Source organism: Colias philodice, chromosome 12 (assembly GCF_061535455.1).
Source record: "Colias philodice isolate Cphi_HAF_F1 chromosome 12, ilColPhil1 Martin Lab GWU primary, whole genome shotgun sequence".
Classification (NCBI taxonomy): Eukaryota; Metazoa; Arthropoda; class Insecta; order Lepidoptera; family Pieridae; genus Colias; species Colias philodice.
In genome coordinates, this window is record NC_143097.1 from 10,591,775 (window position 1) to 10,611,152 (window position 19,378).

At 31.5% G+C, this 19,378-nt stretch overlaps 2 protein-coding genes and 1 long non-coding RNA gene across 5 annotated transcripts in view; 1 reads left to right on the forward strand and 2 right to left on the reverse strand.

The window, feature by feature from the left end:
• Ac76E (adenylate cyclase type 2 Ac76E) overlaps positions 1 to 19,378 on the forward strand; it is a 209,507-nt gene that overhangs the window by 116,927 nt on the left and 73,202 nt on the right. The window lies entirely within an intron of this gene.
• Positions 1 to 19,378, reverse strand: part of LOC149484260 (uncharacterized) — a 64,049-nt gene that overhangs the window by 26,243 nt on the left and 18,428 nt on the right. Inside the window, exon 1 of one of the 2 annotated variants that reach the window (XM_089701812.1) lies at positions 8,274 to 8,563. The exons of the other annotated variant lie outside the window; for it this stretch is intronic. Within the exon in view, the coding sequence (XP_089557938.1) occupies positions 8,274 to 8,393 (120 nt within the window). The 5' untranslated portion in view covers positions 8,394 to 8,563. Of the gene's footprint in view, positions 1 to 8,273; positions 8,564 to 19,378 lie in introns of those variants that run through there. 2 annotated transcript variants of the gene reach the window in all.
• On the reverse strand, positions 17,095 to 17,947 carry LOC149484261 (uncharacterized). The gene is made up of 2 exons (XR_016316401.1): positions 17,589 to 17,947; positions 17,095 to 17,335 (listed from the first exon to the last, which is right to left on the reverse strand). It is a non-coding gene; the product is annotated as an uncharacterized LOC149484261 (long non-coding RNA).

Sequence of the window (19,378 nt, forward strand, 5' to 3'; positions counted from 1 at the left end):
GCTCGGAGTCTAATAGATGGATTCACATGCAAAAAAAGAACAACAAGTATTATTTTCAAGAATAAACAAGGTGGGAATTTCGGAGTACCCGCTGAAATCAGACGCTCTTCTGTACCACACTACCCAGAAAACCAGGAAAAATTTACTAGATGTCGATTATGTAGCACGAAAAGCATTCAAAAACGATCGAGAATTATTTGTAACATCTGCAAAGTAGCTTTATGTGCTACACCATGCTTCAAAAGCTTTCATATTGCTCCAGAAGAAAGAGAAGCTAGGGACTGTAGCAGCTCTAGTTCTTGTACCTTGACGGGCTAAGGTCAAATAATTACCACCCAATTTTCGCGTACTTATGATTATATATTCTTAGATTTTCTTGAATACGATTAAAATAGGTCCTAATATACGAATAAATAATAACACAAAAACTGTTTTTTTAATATTTTTTACCTCCGCCCTATTTAGGTTAACAAAATCAACTAATTACAAGATTTCATACCTTTGATGTCAATGTTCTAACAATGGAGGGTTCAAGTACAAATTTGTACAAAAAATAAGGAAATCTATAATAAGAAGCCATAACTTTGTAACACCAAGGTCGACGCCTTTCTCCGGTCGAGTTTGTGGTTAGTATTAGGTTCTATAGTGGTGTGATAATTAACACTTAGATATTATATTACTGATTAGTTCGAATGTATCGTGGTTTATTGTTTTTCTTCAATATCTATATTATAAGTTTTAAATGTATGCAATAAATTATCTGTGCCCTGCACTTTCAGCCATTTGATTCGTACGTAGTACCTGATTTTCATATAATTTTCTATTCAACACAAAATATTTTTTCAGTTCGTACCATTAGTTCAGAGATTAGCGTGTTCAAACAAAAATTTACTTATCTAAACTATATTATCTTATTAGTATAGATATTACAGATTAATTATTTTTTAAACGATTGTGAGATGCTTCACTGTTTTTTGTGACACAACACAAATTTAAAGAAAAAGTTTAATTTATTTTTTCTCACAGCCTTCTTTAGATGGATTATTCACAATGTTAAACTTTCATTTTGTATTTTTAAAAGTTCATTAAAATTTATTAACCTTTTATAATCTGTATAACTTTCGATTGATCAAAGACTGGGTTGAATTTTGCATAAAATAATCCTGTAAGTTTTCCGTTCACCTTTTCTTCACTTTTTAGTTTTACTTTTGACTTCGGTAATAATATTTCCTAATAGATCATTTATTATTATGAAGTACGTATTGTTTTAACAAACCTATTAACCTAAAGTATTAACTAACAATTTGTATGAAATAATTTAATGTCAAGTTACTATAAAAATTAAAAGAATAACCATATTTTAGAATTAACGGTAAACATTAATTTAACTGATTACACACAAGAAAAAATATAATTTACAATTTTAAAATATTTACCGAGGATTATATTTTTTATTAAACTACTGTTATGCTATCGTTCCAATAAGAATTCTAATAAAAAGATTTATGGTACAAACTAATATGTTTTTAAACTAGAAAATATAGTAGCCATAATGTATTCATAACACGAACTATAAACTACAAATTGCGTTTCTGATCGACTAAGAATGCATAATCAAAGTAAAATTGAGAAAATATAAACTAGCTTTATGATCAAGTTCACAATAACCAAACGAAAGGGTAAATTTTATCCCCTATTCACACTTTTCAGTAGTCTATCCACGAGTCCCGGAAACACAATATCAAAACACCCTATTAACTTACTCTATCTTTTTTTACTATGTCTCTCTCCTGCATAATTCTGCATATAGAACAACCATTCGACTAATCTGAATTAAAAAGAAAAAAAAAAACATAATAGTGACGATATATTATGACATCCAAAATATTCACAGTCATCTAAAATTATGGTCAAATACGTTCGAGAAAACCCACTGCGTATTAAAAATATTGCCGGAAAAATCAAACGCTTATTTCATTAAAAAAACAACTGTTGTCACATTATTGATTTCATAGGTCGTCGACTTTGAATCAAGGTCCCATTTGCCATCTAACATAAGGTATCCATGGCGTGTATCACGTAGGCTTCAAATGATGCAAGATCATTAAAACGCATTGTTATTATTTGGTTATTGTCAATCCTTATTATGAGTAATTCTATGATATTATACGTTCAATGTCATTTCTTATGTAAATCAAATGGACAAGCTAAATCACCTTGCTTTGCTTTCGAAGTGCAAATTACTCAAAAATTTTGCAGTATTTTATGCAATATTGAGTTGGCCTGGTTGCATAAATTGGTAGACATATTTTTTGCATAATTATTTTAAGTTTTGATGCAAGTGCGTTGGAATAACTAAAATAATTTAATCATAATAATATATTATTTTGTTTTGTAAACGCTCTTAATGGTATCTTTAGCACGGGTTATAAATGTGTTCATATAAATGAAATCGATTCCTTTAGGTTCGATTTTGACCCACTTTTACGGAGTTTTAATTCAAACTTTGTACATTTATCAAGGATCGCAAGCGTGTTTTTTAAAACTATGCTAATTAATATGATCTTAGTGTTATGAAGGACAATAATTTATACCTGTAAACATTCATAATTGCGGATATCGACTATAGGTGTATACTAAAGTCCAAAATACTCTATCTTGTTGATTTCTTTTACCTCTAACATGTTTTGCTAATAAAAATACGCATAAGTATGAATATTTGTTACGTGTTATTATGGTATTATTGTCTAACTCCTACGTTTAATCTGTGGTTTACTTGAAATAAGATACATATTTATTTTTCCTTATAATTGACGTCATAATGTGTTTACTTGACACTTTTTCCATATTTATCCTGCAACGTATTTCCTTTTGCAATATTTTTGATGCGATTATCTTCTAAATAATAATTTATTTATTGCAAAATAACAGTGAGTTAGATTATTAAGAAGAAGCAAGCTTATTTTAATATTTATTACCATTTATTTGGAATGTAAGTATTTCTCATGTCAAACATAATATCACCGATTCTTATTGAATAAATAAAAAAGAACATGTGTGCTGAGCATACGTGTCAGAAGTGAAAATCCTTTGGCAAGATTCAAAGATACCAAAATCGTTGCCATACTCCATGACGTGACGGTATTGCCATGACTCGACTTGAAATTTTACTGTCAATGCAGAAGTTTCACTTCAAAACAATCAAAAGTTTCTATTTATACTTATATACGTTTCTTTAAGTATCTTATTTCAAAATGTGCAATATTTACGTAAATTCAAAAAAAAAATATATATAGATTATCTTTTTGACCATGACCAGTAAATATTTAAAACTAATATTCACGTGTTTGACTCCACGTGACTAAGGAATTGAGGCCATAAGACCTGTCCCGGTAGTTACTCAACTATGTCCTAGGCTAGACTTGAGTAATAATCTCACGCTACATAGTTTGTTTTTCATTGTTTTTGATTGCCGATTGGTTTTCATTAAGATTAAATGGATGAACGTGGAGGGCTATAAAATGGTATTGAAGACTAGCCTATATAAATATCTAGACATAAATGATCCCCAAAATTGTTGATGACAGAAGAACGCAAAAATTTGGCAAGACTTCGGGTATTCTTTTAACGTTTTTGTTATGTCACGGAAGGTTCTTACGGAGAAAAAAAAAAGTGAACAACATTTTTTTATTTTTTTGGAAAAATGTTGTATGCATGTAGGTACCACGCACGAAGCCGGGGCGGACCACTATTTCAAAAATACAAATAATTAAATTTTGTCTGTGTGTGTATGAAGAAATGTTTGGTTACAGACTGTCACACTTAGAAACAAACAAACAGATATATTTAAGCAGAATATATTGTACTTTATCGTGTGTTTTACTCCTACTAGTAATTTATTAGACACTTCTAACATTGTAAACTCAGGGTCGACGTCTAATGGTTAATGCATATTTGCACATTACTCTATATAATAGGCCTTAGTGCTAATAAATTTAAGCTTTATTAGGTACAATTGGGATTTTTATTTCGCTGTTAAAATTGCAATTGTGACAATACATTCTTTAAAGTTTCTTAATAATTAGAAATTAGACGTGTTAAAAAAAGATGAAAAAATTTTACTTTAATTTTTCATTGCAATCATATCGATCAGCTGTTTTCGAGTGACAGAGAAACAAACATTCATCGATCTACGTTTACAAATATTAACAGTTTTTAATTTCTTTAACTTACAGTTTTAATTAGTAATTAAGTAGGTAGGTACAATAAAGTATCAACATTTTCCAAACACGCTATAATTACTGGATGTGACATATTTATTTCTGCGGAAATAATTTTGTCATCAAACCATATATTAAGTGCCGCGTCCAATAAAACACGGATTTAAATTAATAAATTTAAGAGTTAAATCGTTGAAATGCAAAGAAATAAATCGTGAAGATGTCAGCGGTAACGTGTGTGTTTTAGGGTTCCGTACAGAAAAGATAAATTTTCACTAGATTGTTAATTTTAATTGAAATAAAGTATTAATTATGTTGCCGCTCGCGCTATAACAACAAATAATAAACAACCAAAGCCAAACAAAAAAAAAACTTACGATTGGCATGGTCATAAATTGAATGGTTTATCAATTATTTTCCAGTTAATATTACGCTTTTTTGTACTGAACCCTTAGTGTTGCGAGCCCAACACTTGACCGTTTTTTTCTCTCTTCGTGTGTTATAGGAAATTATATTCTTTATGTTAGGTCGCCTTCCTAGCGGCCTTTGTTTTATTTTATGTGAATATTCTTTGTTTTGTCAAACTATTGTATTAAATATATACTTTAAAATGTATAATGTTATTATAAGTAATTTACTAAAAATACAACACAAGTAGTATTCCCGGTGAAAATAAAGGCAGGATTTAAATTACTTTTTATTGATTTTATTTTTTAAATTATAATATTGGCACCATCTTTCAGGTTTTGTCGGGTCGTTAATCCTTAGTAAAGTGAAATTAGTATACCTAAGTGCATTGTATTTTTTCAAATAACTCTTTTTACGATAAACATATTTAACATAAGTAATGTATTGCATTTGAAAATTATAATTTTTTTCGGCGTTAGTCGAAATAAACGTTCATTGGTATGTATTAATAGCGATATAAATATATTTAAAAAGTTAATTATTTTAACTCTGTTGATAGGTCTTTTCAATATCATCGGAGGTGACAAATAATACATACATTTACCCTGCCTTTGCCCAGGCTTTGCCCAGGGTATGTTTTCTAACAGTACTTAGTGCTCAATAGCACCTCATCGCATTTATATTAGTAGAGAGATATCTCTACTTATATAGGTAATATAAAAATTAAAAATGATAGGGTAATTTAAGTGATAACTGAAATTACCCTACCATTTTTATATTACCTTCTAACTGTTCTTAAATCATTTATATTCCATTCCTAGATTTGACCGAAACATAAAATCTATGATAATATTATCTGTCATTCTTACCCCTAAATTATCTGTTTTTACCATGAGATACACCGAGGGCCAAAGCTAGTTCTGCCAAACTATTGATATCACAGACTCATGATAATTTTCAATATCACAAAAATATGTGTTAATATCGATAATTGTTAATAAAAACTAACCATTAGAAATTCTGGTTCCAACATGCCATGGTGTTTGAGCATGATCACTTCGTTTTATTATAGGCTCACGAAGTACAAATATATTATTATTAATGCAAATAAATTTAATAGAGCTATAATTTATCTTATAAACATGCAACATGAACTATTTCATTTAGAAATTTATTAACATGTAAATTGTTGAAAATATAATAGGTTATGTAAAACTAGTTTTACCCTGAATGGGAGCAATAATATTGTGCAACTGAAAACTTTGTTTGTAAAAATTTCATCCAGATATTATGTCCAGTTGATTTGAAGTATATAATTATCAAAGTTAGAGTTTGTATTTTATGAACTGTCAAAAGGTGTGTTTAAAAAAATAAAAATGCAAATAAAAAATACAAAAAATAGTTTTAATTTAAATAATTGAAATGTTAACACGTTCGCGGACAGTACTGGTTTACAGGTTGCAGCTACTGAGACACTACTTTTTTTCATACATTGCCCAGGGGCGTAGTGTTACAACACATGGTTAAAAAACCATATGATATGACAGAACGGATATAGGCGTAAACGTCGTAAGTACTCAGCGTCAGATTCATAGTCACCATTATCAGCAAATGGGTATGGACTCGATTCAGGGGTAGACGCTGCATCAAACAGGTCTTGAAGACGTTTTTGTTCTTTTTCGAACGAGTCTCGAGACGCCATTTGCAAAAATATTCGTTACAAATTTAGTTCAACAAAATCGTGTTCACAACAAACAATAGCAACATAAATATGTTGTTTACATAAGCAACTAGACTTGAATTAGTACATCCAGTATGAGTAAAACAATTAACCCATTGACCACCGAGCGGCCCGATCGGGCCGAGACACAATAGATTTTCTATTGTGTCTGTGATCCGAGGACTGACGGATTAAATTACGTTGGAAACAAAATACTCAATTTCTAAACAACAATTCACACGCGGCACGCGGGATCACCGCAGCGGCGCAGTACTCGACTAACCGTATGCAAACATGACGCCCACGGGCGTAGTGTGCGCGGGGAGAGGGGTAAAAAAATATGAATGTATGCGTGGAAGTACCTTCCTTTGACGAATTTTTGTAAATAATGCAGTGACAGTACAAAAGTCGTAATTATACCTGTGATGACAGTACAACATGCCGTTCTTTATGATAGTATGAAAAATCGCTCGTCGTTTGGCGTACTGATTTTATGCAAGTAAAAACTGATACGTCGACAGACGTACTGTCGTATCACTTTTAGCTGTCTAGACGCCGGTGGTCGTTACTGTCCGCGAACGTGTTAAACTTATTGTTTATATTTATTTGAAAAAATAAAAACACATTCATCATCCAATACTTTTATATTGGTACTGTAAGTTTATTATTTCATGGAACTCAAATCCACTGCCTATTACGAAAATTTTCCCACCACCATACCAAACCACCAAAAAAATATCAAGTTTAAAAATATTTTAGTCCATGATTTAAAGTAAAATAAAACCATAACCTCATTTTCTGAAGTAATACCTCCACCATATTATAAGGAGTATAATTATCCACGTAACCTCATGATAAAAGAAATATTGTACCTAATTATTAAACTTCAAGGATTAAATCGTGTGAATCCAGCAGCCTACATCCAGCCAAATGAAAATAGACTCTATTCCTATACGATAGAGTGGTTTTTGCTGTGAGAGCTTTGACAATGCAGTTTGTTGCATAATTTAGGACATCTTTGCAAGAAGATTGTAGGTGAAGAATGTTCGTATTTACCAACATTTGACACTAAGGTTTTGCCCGCGACTTCGTTCGTGTAAACTGAAGGATATAGAACATTTTACATCAAAATAACTGGAAATAAATTAAAAACTTTTTGGTTGTTTTAGTCAGTCGATTCAAGCCAGTTTTTTATAATTTAAAAATACATGGTAGAAAACGTTACAGTAAAACCAATCTGTATTCAATATAACTTTGAATAGATATTTCCTAACTTTTCTTTACTTCGTTCACTTTTTGTTGAGTTTTTATTCAAGTTTTATGTAATTTGGGAAACATCGGTGCGTTGGAACCTTGATTTGATCTTTACTTTTCACAACAATTTTGAACGCATGTCGCATTTCTAATATAAGTATTAACTACGTAATAATTTAATTTGTACATTAACCAATGTCATATTTTGTAATTTATTTATCACTAGTTGTGCCCCGCGGTTTTACTCGCATTGCTTGCCGTTCCTATCGATATAGCGTGACGATATAATATAGCCTTCCGCGATAAATGGTCTATCCGACAGTGAAATAATTTTTCAAATATGACCCCTGGTTCCTGAGATAAGCGCGTTCAAGCAAACAAACAATCAAACTCTTTAGCTTTAAAGACACGTTTCGTTGAAAGGACTCTTAATTATTGTATCAGTAGGTATATCGAATATTATTATAAAGATTTACATTTTACATGCATAATGCATTCACTTAAAATATACAACATGTAAAAATTTATTTAGAAATGTATATATATATATTATACTTTAAAGTTGTTGCCTTGCAATTTTAATATAAGTCACCAAAATAAATTATACAATTAAAAATACATTAAAAACTCGATTATTTATTATAAATAACCGGTTAATCGGATAAACTTACCGGTTTTCCGAACAGGATCATTTTGGACTCTCTCCGTAAATTCTGATAGCCTCGGTAACCATGGCAACAGTCCTCCTCCTCTGAACTGGGTACATGATAATACGCCACGTATTTTCGCATTATTACAGTTAAAATAACTATTGGAAGATCGTAATATAACACTAAATTTCCTCTATTAAGAGAAGAATGGTAAGATAGAAAGTGTCGGCAAAAACAACAAAGCAGTAACCGTTTGATTTTTGTCGGTCCGTTTTTTGGGCCTATTTCAACACGACCAACTTCAGTCTGGTTGTAGAGGCAACTAAATCTTAAGGTTGATAAAAAGTCATGGCTTAGGAAAAGTAACTCATTGTGTAAAAGACAATGCGATATTTTGTCTGCACGTGTAAGGCGGCGCCGGCGCAGCGATGCGTTAACACGCAGTTTTAAAATCAATAAAGTTTCTAATCTCAAATGACCATATATGAATATATATAAATTGTATCTCTTACCTTTTATTTTATAAAAACAAGTAATTTTTCCTCTGGCACACAAATTAAACTTAAATAAATTAACAATAATTATCATGTGACATTACAATATTACACACATCAAAACATTACTCAAACCATTTGTAGACGTAGATAATAAAAAAGGACGACTCAATAAAAAAAACTTAACAACAATAGACATATTTTTTTCTATAACAATTAATCATATCTATTGTATAATCTACATATGATATTACATTAAAATTAGCAGTAAAAAATATTTAAATTCAATACAATCGGCACATCCGTACGTCGCCTTACGCACGTGACGTACACGACAAACATGTCAGCATGCCTTCCGGATGAATAGCAGTCTTTGTTTGCCACTGTTTACGGAAGTCTAATAATGGCTTGTCTATTCGTGAATGGGTGATCTTCCGAACGGGTTAAAAAAGAAATAGAAAAAAACGAAACATTCGTGAAGGCGAGTTCCAAATTCAAAATCGGCGGGAAATTTTAGAAAAAGAAATTAGAATGAATATGCCATGAAGTAATAATATTGGATGTGGTATGTGTTTGTTATATTTCATGAGAAGTCATTATTATGGATATGGTAAATCGATTGACGTATTTAATAGTTACCTACTGGTTAATGAACGAACAAAGCAATTAATTTTATTTACTTCTCATTCTCTGACTGTTCATTAAAACGATATTATGGTAATTGCTAACCAGCTAGTTCGATTATATAGCTTTATTACGCTAGATATTTCGCATTCTTGAATAATATGAATGATTATTATACCTACGTGCATGGACGTATAAAAAAAGACGGACGGTATATCGCCTAAACATTGAGTGAAGCCTAGTAATGGCGGCGAAACATCCATGTGTGTGTGCCATGTTGCCATGGCAACAGCTGTCCTGTTGACAATGGCGGCTGTATTTTTTTCTATAATTTTTGCCGTAATAATTTTGTCATTAAAACATACAAGATAAAAAGTAAAACAACTAAAACCCAACTACGACAAAAAACGACGCTGAAAAAGTATAAAACAAAAGTTAAATTGATGAACTAATAAAGAAGCTATGAACGAAAAGATGTGAATTATATGCAATCAGCCCATGAATACAGGTAAAGTCACAAGCAAATGCTAGTAATATATATATATTCAAAATGTGCAAGTAAAAAGCTTTCAAATGATACCAAACACGGCATATTTATCTTAACTTTATTTTTTTACTCTGTATGTTTTGTCCTCTAGAGGGCGCCACATTAGATTTTGTGAAACCCCATATAGCCTATAACCAGCGGACAATTAAGACGCTTCTAATGATATGTCATTTGTCGAATTCTGATAAGTAGTTTAGAAGTTACGAGGGAACAGATGAACATACATACATACATACATACATACATACATACATACATATATACATACATACATACATACATGCATAGCCTGTCAAAATCATAACCCTCCTTTTGCTTTGCCGTAGTCGGGTAAAAAGAAATAACTTGCTTCCCTGTGGAATGTAATCCCTCGTGTTTTGTTATTTAAAATTGTACTGTTGCGACACCATTTAACCACGCAAGACGGCATTTTAAATATTTTTTGTGAAACAGTGACGCAGTTAATCAGTCGGTAGTTCACGACGTAATGGCGGCCGACTAGCTTACTATGGTGAGAGTGTGTGCGTGTTTATTGTCTTTACACGATCGCTAGCTTACTATGGTGGCTTCACGTTGTTTGTTCGTAATACGGTGTCCGTCTTTTTTTATACGTCCATGCCTACGTGTTTATTTGTTTTAATTTAGGGCTGATTTTTCAATCCTTGGTTAAAACTTATTCGTCGAATAATGTATAAAACTACCATTTTAAAAACGTACCTATTCTAATTGCCCGTATTTGACAGTTTACGTGACATTTTAATATTATCGTGTAATACTTTATTGGACGGATAAGTTTTATCCAAGCATTGAAAAATCGGCCCTTAATTATTATAAACTACGGGTAACTCGATACCTCATCTAATTTTAAGTTAGTAGATGTTTGACATAAAAAGATAGAACATAATCCTTAAGATCAATGACCCTTATCAATGACGATATAAAATTATGTCAATACATATAATGTTAACGCTGTATCATTGTATAAGAGCTGATAACGCTATAAATATTTTGAAAAGCAATATAAACATTGTATTGTGAGTAGGTGATGCATGTAAATAAAGCAATTTGTTACAAGAATTAATTTATAAAAATATTCGTATCGATTTGTTTGTATGTTAAATTTTATTTGAATAAAAATAAACGATAGTGACTTTTCAACGCGATAGTACTAAATGCCACAATGCAGCGTGGGCGAGTAGAGGCAATCACCATAGTGTAGAGGTGGTGTAGAGAGCCTATAATATGTCTATGATCGGCCGTCATTGTAGATGTTTTTTATATGTAATTGCCGTAATGGCGGCAAACATCGACGATCCTTTGTTGGGCCAACGCTACCCATTATGTAGAGGGCCCATTATAGATGTTGTAGTATTGAGGTACAGTCCCGTACATAAGTGATTTTAATTGTTTAAACTTTATCGACGAGTATTTGTCAATAATACATCGCTTTGTGAGAGAACACAATAAAGTAACTTTTCTTATTAGAAAATAGTCGATTACAATAACTTGATTATAATCTATCAAAATGCATAACGATTCATTCAATTGTTGGTTTGTAGAATAAGAAGTATCTGAATATATTTATTAAGAATTCGTTTCAAATTGCTTAATACATTTTCTGTTAAAATACGTACATTTTGACCTTAAATAATCATAGATAACCATGGACGTATAAAAAAAGACGGACGCCGTATTACGAACAAACAACGTGAAGCCACCATAGTAAGCTAGCGATCGTGTAAAGACAATAAACACGCACACACTCTCACCATAGTAAGCTAGTCGGCCGCCATTACGTCGTGAACTACCGACTGATTAACTGCGTCACTGTTTCACAAAAAATATTTAAAATGCCGTCTTGCGTGGTTAAATGGTGTCGCAACAGTACAATTTTAAATAACAAAACACAAGGGATTACATTCCACAGGGAAGCAAGTTATTTCTTTTATGTTTTAATGACAAAATTATTACGGCAAAATTTATAGAAAAAAATACAGCCGCCATTGTCATCAACACAGCAGGTTGCCATGGCAACATGGCACACACACATGGGTGTTTCGCCGCCATTACTAGGCTTCACTCAATGTTTAGGCGATATACCGTCCGTCTTTTTTTATACGTCCATGTAGATAACGAATACTTATTTTGATTTTGATAAGAATAAAAGGGTGTTAGTAGAACATGATAACAAACAAAATATTGCTAAATAAATAAATATATTTATTTACATTCGTTAAAATGTTATTCCTAATTGAATATACCTACATTATATTTACGTTCATACTTATAAATTCACGTGCATTATTTAATTATTTAAAACCTTGTTTTTTCACGAAATTAAATATTCATAATTTTCTCCACTAGGCTTCTCTTAAAACATTTTTAACAAAAAAATCACTAAACCGCTACATTATTCCTTCGTGACATACACTATTTTTGGCTATATCGATTTCATCCGTACAGAGTCGAGACAACTGTTGAAAATTATTTCAGTTTGTAGTCTATCATTTATATGGGTCAAGGGTTAAACCGCAGGGCAAAGCTATCTGTTAATATACAAATTTGATCTTATATTTAGTTTAATCTATATATAGGATGTTCAAACACAGACATGTCTGAGATAAACGCGCTTGTTCAGTCGAGTGTTTGTTTGGAGGTTATTGAACTTGCTAATTATTTACACGCATTAAAATTACTCATGTACGGTTTTGTTATACTGTGGTGTATTAAATCTTAATATATATAAATCTCGTGACCACTAGAACTATATGTAAATCTAAGTATCCTCTAAATATATTATGTTATTATGGAGATACGTATTATTGTATCATTTTTTTAAACATATTTTCTTCACTACAATTTTTGTAACTTTCGCTTCCAACTTAGGTTAGTTGGAAGCGAAAGTTACAAAAATACTACTACTTACACACAATTGTATTAAATAAAATAAAAATCGTTTATTTCGAAACAATACATAAATACAAAACAAATTAGACACGACCGCGACGATCGCCTCAACTAGGAACAAACCTGTGCTAGAGACGATCGACGCCTTCCTCTCCAGACTTAGCCAGTATTGTTTAGTTAACTTATAGTCTACTAGTAGGTATAGTAGACTTTACATCACTACATAGTATAAAACAAAGTCGCTTTCTCTGTCCCTATGTCCCTTTGTATGCTTAAATCTTTAAAACTACGCAATGGATTTTGATGCGGTTTTTTTTAATAGATAGAGTGATTCAAGAGGAAGGTTTTAGTATATAATTTATTAGGTTTTAGACAAAGCGGGCGAAGCCGCGGGCAGTAAGCTAGTACTATATCATTTTAAGTTACTTGATCGATTTGAATAATTTTTCATCCTTAGTTTAATATACTATAGACTTTTACGGGTCTACAGGCGCCACACGACAACGGCCTAATCAATTTTAATCTTACGAAAACCTTACACCGTTTTCCCCAGTCGGTTAAACGGGATCGCTGTCTGCATCATTAGACAGTCAGAATATGTTTATTCCTGGAGCTCTGACTCAGCGGATGTGTCATTTGGTGTTTATGTTTCAGGATCCGGGACATCTTTGAAATACTTGGAATATCTTCTGTCTTTGTTTGGAATCTGCGTACCAATAGGTACTGATATTATTGAAAGGAAAAATTATATTTTTTTACTGAAAAACTAATTGATTTCAAAGTACGATTAGAAGGGTCTTTTTTCTAAGCTCTCAAAATAGGTAGGTATATTTTGAAAGAAAGAAAAGAAAGAAAATACATTTATTTTAATGTCTTGCCACACAGGAAAAAAACAGAGAATAGTAAAATACAATAAAGTTTGGAGTGCGAAGAAAACAGAAAATTATATTCAATACTGATTTTAACATTAACACATAGGGTCTGTGCAGCATCAAACATTAAAAAAGGGAACCACTCGGTGATATTCTGTGATGCAGAGGCATCGCAGCACCGGTTTTCAGTGGGCCCTCCTCGACAGTCAAAGGAACAGTGTAAATTTTTAAATAATATATTTATATAGTTAAGAGAAAGCAATAGGTATACATAAATAATTAATATATTAAAAAAGAAAAACATATTACATAAATATATAATATACATAATTACATTATAATTTGTATGTTATAGAATTATAGAAACTTTACTACATATATATTGACTAGGTTGTAAGGGGAGCAAACAATGTGAAACATTTAGTTACGATGCAACTAAAGCTGGCCTACCTGCCTTATGATTAGATAATTTTTATATTTATTTTTAAAATTAGTCACAGATTGAATGTTACGATAAGGAGGAGGCAGGTTATTCCAACATTTAGTTGCATTGTACTTAAAACTGCCTCTGAATGCGTTTGTATGAAATTTTTGAAAATACATTATATACGGAGTTGCCCTAGTATTATACCTGCTGTTTATATTACGCCCCCATGTTATTTTATTATGGAGATACTCAGGTTTAGTAGACTTTACTATTCCAAATAGTAAGGTGGCAAAATGCATGTGCCTTCGATTTTCCATATTTAATATTTTGGCTTTATTAAGATAAGGTGATATATGATGCCTAGAAGGTATGTTCCAGCAAAATCGAGCACATGCATTTTGAACCCGCTGAATAGCATTTTTAGTTCTTTTAAGTAAACGAGGGCCGTATACAGTATCTCCATAATCAAATTTTGAGAGAATTAATGTATCACATAATCTAACCTTTACTTCAGAATTTATATAACGCTTCAGACGATATAAGACCTTAAGACGATAAAAACAATTTGAAATTATTTTGTTCACATGTTTTTCAAACCTCAAACCTTCGTCAAATATAATTCCTAGATTGCGGGCTTCATTAACACGTTGCAGGACCGTGCCCTTAATTGACACTTCTATATTTTGCTGTTTTTCAAGCTTCTCAATTTGTTTTGCTGTTCCCATAATAAGATATTTGGTCTTGTCTGGATTGAGAATCAGTGTATTATTTTCAGACCATTTCACTATCCTATCCAAATCGGCCCCTAGATTTTTCAAAGCTGTCTGTATTTCGTTGGGTGGAAATGATATGTAGAGCTGTATGTCATCCGCATACATATGGTATCTGCAGTTTTTTAATATATTAATTATTACTTGTAAGCTGTGTGAGTGCAGATGAGAATTCGAAAGTACAGGTAGAGATTTTTTCCCCTTGTCTCCATGATTTTTGTACGGCCGCGGCGTTGCGGAATAATGGATTGAAAGCAGTATTGAAATAGTATGACACTGATGCCGTACAAGACAGCTTACAAGTGACGGCATAGTGCTGAATCTTATTATTTTATGCTCTTATATCGTTCTAGATAGGTCACCTGGTGGTTCAAATGATCCATAACTTTTTCAACATGGGCCTGTAGTCTATACATATAATAAATATTACATATATAATGTAATAATTTATGTGATCGTTACTAAACTACTGTGTATGCGTCTATTTTAAGTAAATTTATATTTTATTAATAAGATGTAATAGCCAATAAATAAGTTATTTGTATTCTTTTGTTATGCACAAAATACATTACTATGCATTGATTTTTTACATTCTAAAACTTTATAAAGGCGCCATTAGGAATATAAAGTACATATTATTAAAAGCCTGCTCTTTTAGAAGCGAATGTTAATGCGTCCATTTACATACAATGAATATATCTCAAAAATAAAGGTTTTAAAATAATATTTTCAATCCTATTCCAAATAAATAAGGTTTAAAATTCTTTGTAGCAGATAAAAACGGAAGTCAACATAATTATTCCGCCCATAAACTTAACGAATAAATTTTTTCACGTGTTAAACAATAATAAATAAAATACTTACATAACGACACAGAACAAAGACATACAATTATTATTTCAAAATAATTATGTAGTTATTAATAAAAATAATCCGTGTGATAGATTTTTTTAACGTCTGCACATTGAATTTACATACAAGTTTGGGCTCAATTTATCTAGTCTTTGTATCCACTTAGCTATACAAAAAAGTATTTAAATTAAAATTTAGAATTAATATTTATGAAAATTTGGGAATTAATTTTTAAAGAACCGTCACGTCATGGAGTAAGGCGACGATTTCGGTATCTTTGAATTTTGCCTAAGAAGTTTCACTTCTGACACTTTGGCACACAATTTCTTTTTTTACACGTCACCATACTTAAAACCTCGTTCTTGACCCATTACAATGTTAATAACGAATAGTCAATAGTATAGATGTAAATATGGATAAATAAATCAATAATATGAAGACACGAGAAAAGCCACAGTCTAATAGTAACACAGTAACACATAAACAGTGTGGTAACAATGTCGTAACAGACAGGTTCCGAAATCTCCGGCGCGGTCGATTGCGCGCCAGCCAGCGCATAGGGTTTACAAACAAATTGCTTCACGCGTTTAGTATGGAGATTCTGGTAAATAATTCTTTATCTATCGTAGACAGAGAATCCAATAGACACCGGCAATGCGTGTCGCAGAAAGAGATAAAAAAGAATACGTCACAATATTTAGGGTTACCGTGTGAGGGAAAATTTACCCCGCAATTTGTAAGATACAAATCTCTCAATATCATTATTCACATAACATAAGTGGATAATAATGAGATATCCACATTACATACTTACATGTTTATACTAATATTATAAAGAGAAAATGTTTGTAATTATGTATGTACATATGTATGTATGGTTTTCGGAGCGCAGCTAGTATATAATAAACATATTACTTTTAGATGGGTAATACATATTATGTATATACACATACCTATATATTATATAATCCATACTATATAATATTATAAATGCGAAAGTAACTCTGTCTGTCTGTCTGTTACTCAATCACGCCTAAACTACTAAAACAATTTGCATGAAATTTGGTATGTAGATATTTTGATACCTGAGAAAGGACATAGGCTACCTTTTATTGCGAAATATGTACCACGGGCGAAACCGGGGTGGACCACTAGTATGTATAATATATATCATTATCATAATCCCATATAAAATGTGTATGTAATGATAATGTAGATGAAAACTCGATTGTTCATTATTTTTTATAAAATAAAATAAAAAAAATAAAAGAATGTTTATTTTCGTAAGTATTAACAGATACACACGTTAATTATATTGACCGACCCGCGAACGCGCAAAAAAAACGAAATTTACTTAATAATAATTTATTGTAATAAAAAAATTACATTTAAATTATCTCTAACTTAATTAACTACGTCCCTCCGGTTCAATGTTGGAAGTTGGAACCAAGAGTGTCCATTGTCTTCGGCGGGGCAGCGTCGCGTCGGTGGTGATTGCCGTAATACTTTCTAACCTTCGGTTTTGGTTTCCAATCTGTTCATCCTGTAGCTACAATCCAAATTTGTCGTAAATTATCCGGTTCAGGAAAACTGGAACAAGCCATTGAATATTTCAGATATTTAATTAAATACACACTGCAGAATATATATTATTATTTCCCATAATAGTGGGTAACAATTTGTAGAAAAGTTGGCAACACAAAATTTTTTAGGTTAAAATTTATAATTGTTATTTTTGTGGTTTTTAAACAATGTATTCAAGTCAACAGCACGTGATACACAATATATTAACACGCTGAAATATCATGAAGGCCTATAAACTGATAAAGAGTTGTATACTTACGAGTGAAAAGACAATCCAGGCATTTTCGTTCCACTATCACTTTAACACCCTTTAACGCTACACCGCACCATGGTATTATTTTATAAGGTATTAACAGTAAGTCTAAATCATTAAAAACCAAACATACCATGAATTACGTAACTTAGAACATGTAAAAACTATATTTTTAGGGAAGACGATAGTTAGCTGTCAAACTTTGTTTAGCAAAGTAGGTTTCTTTTCTTGAAAAAAGTGGCACGCTGGGTGAAACAAAAAATTTTATCGTTCTCTCTCATTTCTTTACACAACACCGGCATAAGTTGCTCTTTTTCTTGTGTGAATGCGACATAAACTATCAATTTGTCTATTGGTTTCTCTGTCTACGTTATCTATATTGGAATTATGTGCTGGGATAAGGATTATGATGTTGGTAGACCTTGATTTTAATTTTTTTTCATATACCTACTTTTAAAAAAGGAGCAATAAAATATTTACTGAACACGAGCCTAACCTAATGCATGCAAAATTTTAAATATATGTAATATCTCTTTGTTTATTCATATTATGTAGGTACTTGACCAGCATTGGAGTACGTTTTTAATTGACATTAAAAAGTTGTCTAGGGATGTACTCCAGACCAGGAATGCAATCGTAATAGAGCAAGTCAATTCAGTTTTTCTGTTTAATCGATCCAAAAATAAAGTCACCATTCACAGGAATCGTTGCACGAAAAAAAACTGGTTATTACGCTAAAACTTCGATCCGAACAAAAAACCAACTATTAGCGGGAAAATTTTCACATGCTAAAATTTAGAATAAAGCCACCATTCAAAAGAAACGGGTTACGACGTTTGAATTTCGAACCAAAAATAAAGAAACCATTCACGGGAATTATTACACAAAAAAAAAAATTAGTTATTACCTACTCTAGAATTTCGAACCAAAAATAAAGCTACCATTCACGGGAATTGTAAAAAAAAGCAAGTTATTAACAGGTTCGTTTATTTGATATGTCGATATAACAGCTGTCGCAGGCTCCCACAGGATGCTGTTAATTGACTTCCACCTGGCTGCACCCAGATGGAGGTTTTTAGGGAGTTATCGCATGAATGGTTCGATTTTAATCTTTAATATTCGAATATTTTTATTGGATATTATATTGTAATTTGTATGAGAGTGGCAATTCCGTGTTTAATATTAGGTGGTAAAAAGCTATATTTCGATAAGAGCTTTAAGATAAGCTTTGAAGAGGTAATAATACTTACTATATTATGTATATTATTACATTTAAAACAGTAAGCAATAAGTGAAGTCCCATGTCCCCAAGTGGGGTAAGGGGCAGATGCATTATACATACATCTGTTTCACTGATCGATTTTCTTTAGGGACAAGTAGGTGATCAGCCTTCTGTGTCCTACCAGACCGAGACATTTATTTAGTAAGCAATACTAATACCTAAATTAAAAAGCATTTTTTTTATAAATTAACGAATTTAAAACTAACCTTGTTTTAAGAGTCCTTATCGATTTTAGAGTGATTTTTACTTGTTTCTGTAATTCTTTAGACGCTCGTTTAACAAAACTAAATTAGTAACAATGTGTGATGATATCTTAAATTAAAGATTCATTCAATATCTAAAATACGTTCGAGACAATTTATTGATATTCATTGTCCAGTTTGTTTAATAGCCAATAACCTAAGGCGTGTTTCAATTTTTTCCATGCGGGACGTTCGTGTCTTTGTATTTTACACGGAATTTAATAGAAGAAGTTTTCTTATAAAATATACTACAGTAAAGACACTGAGACATC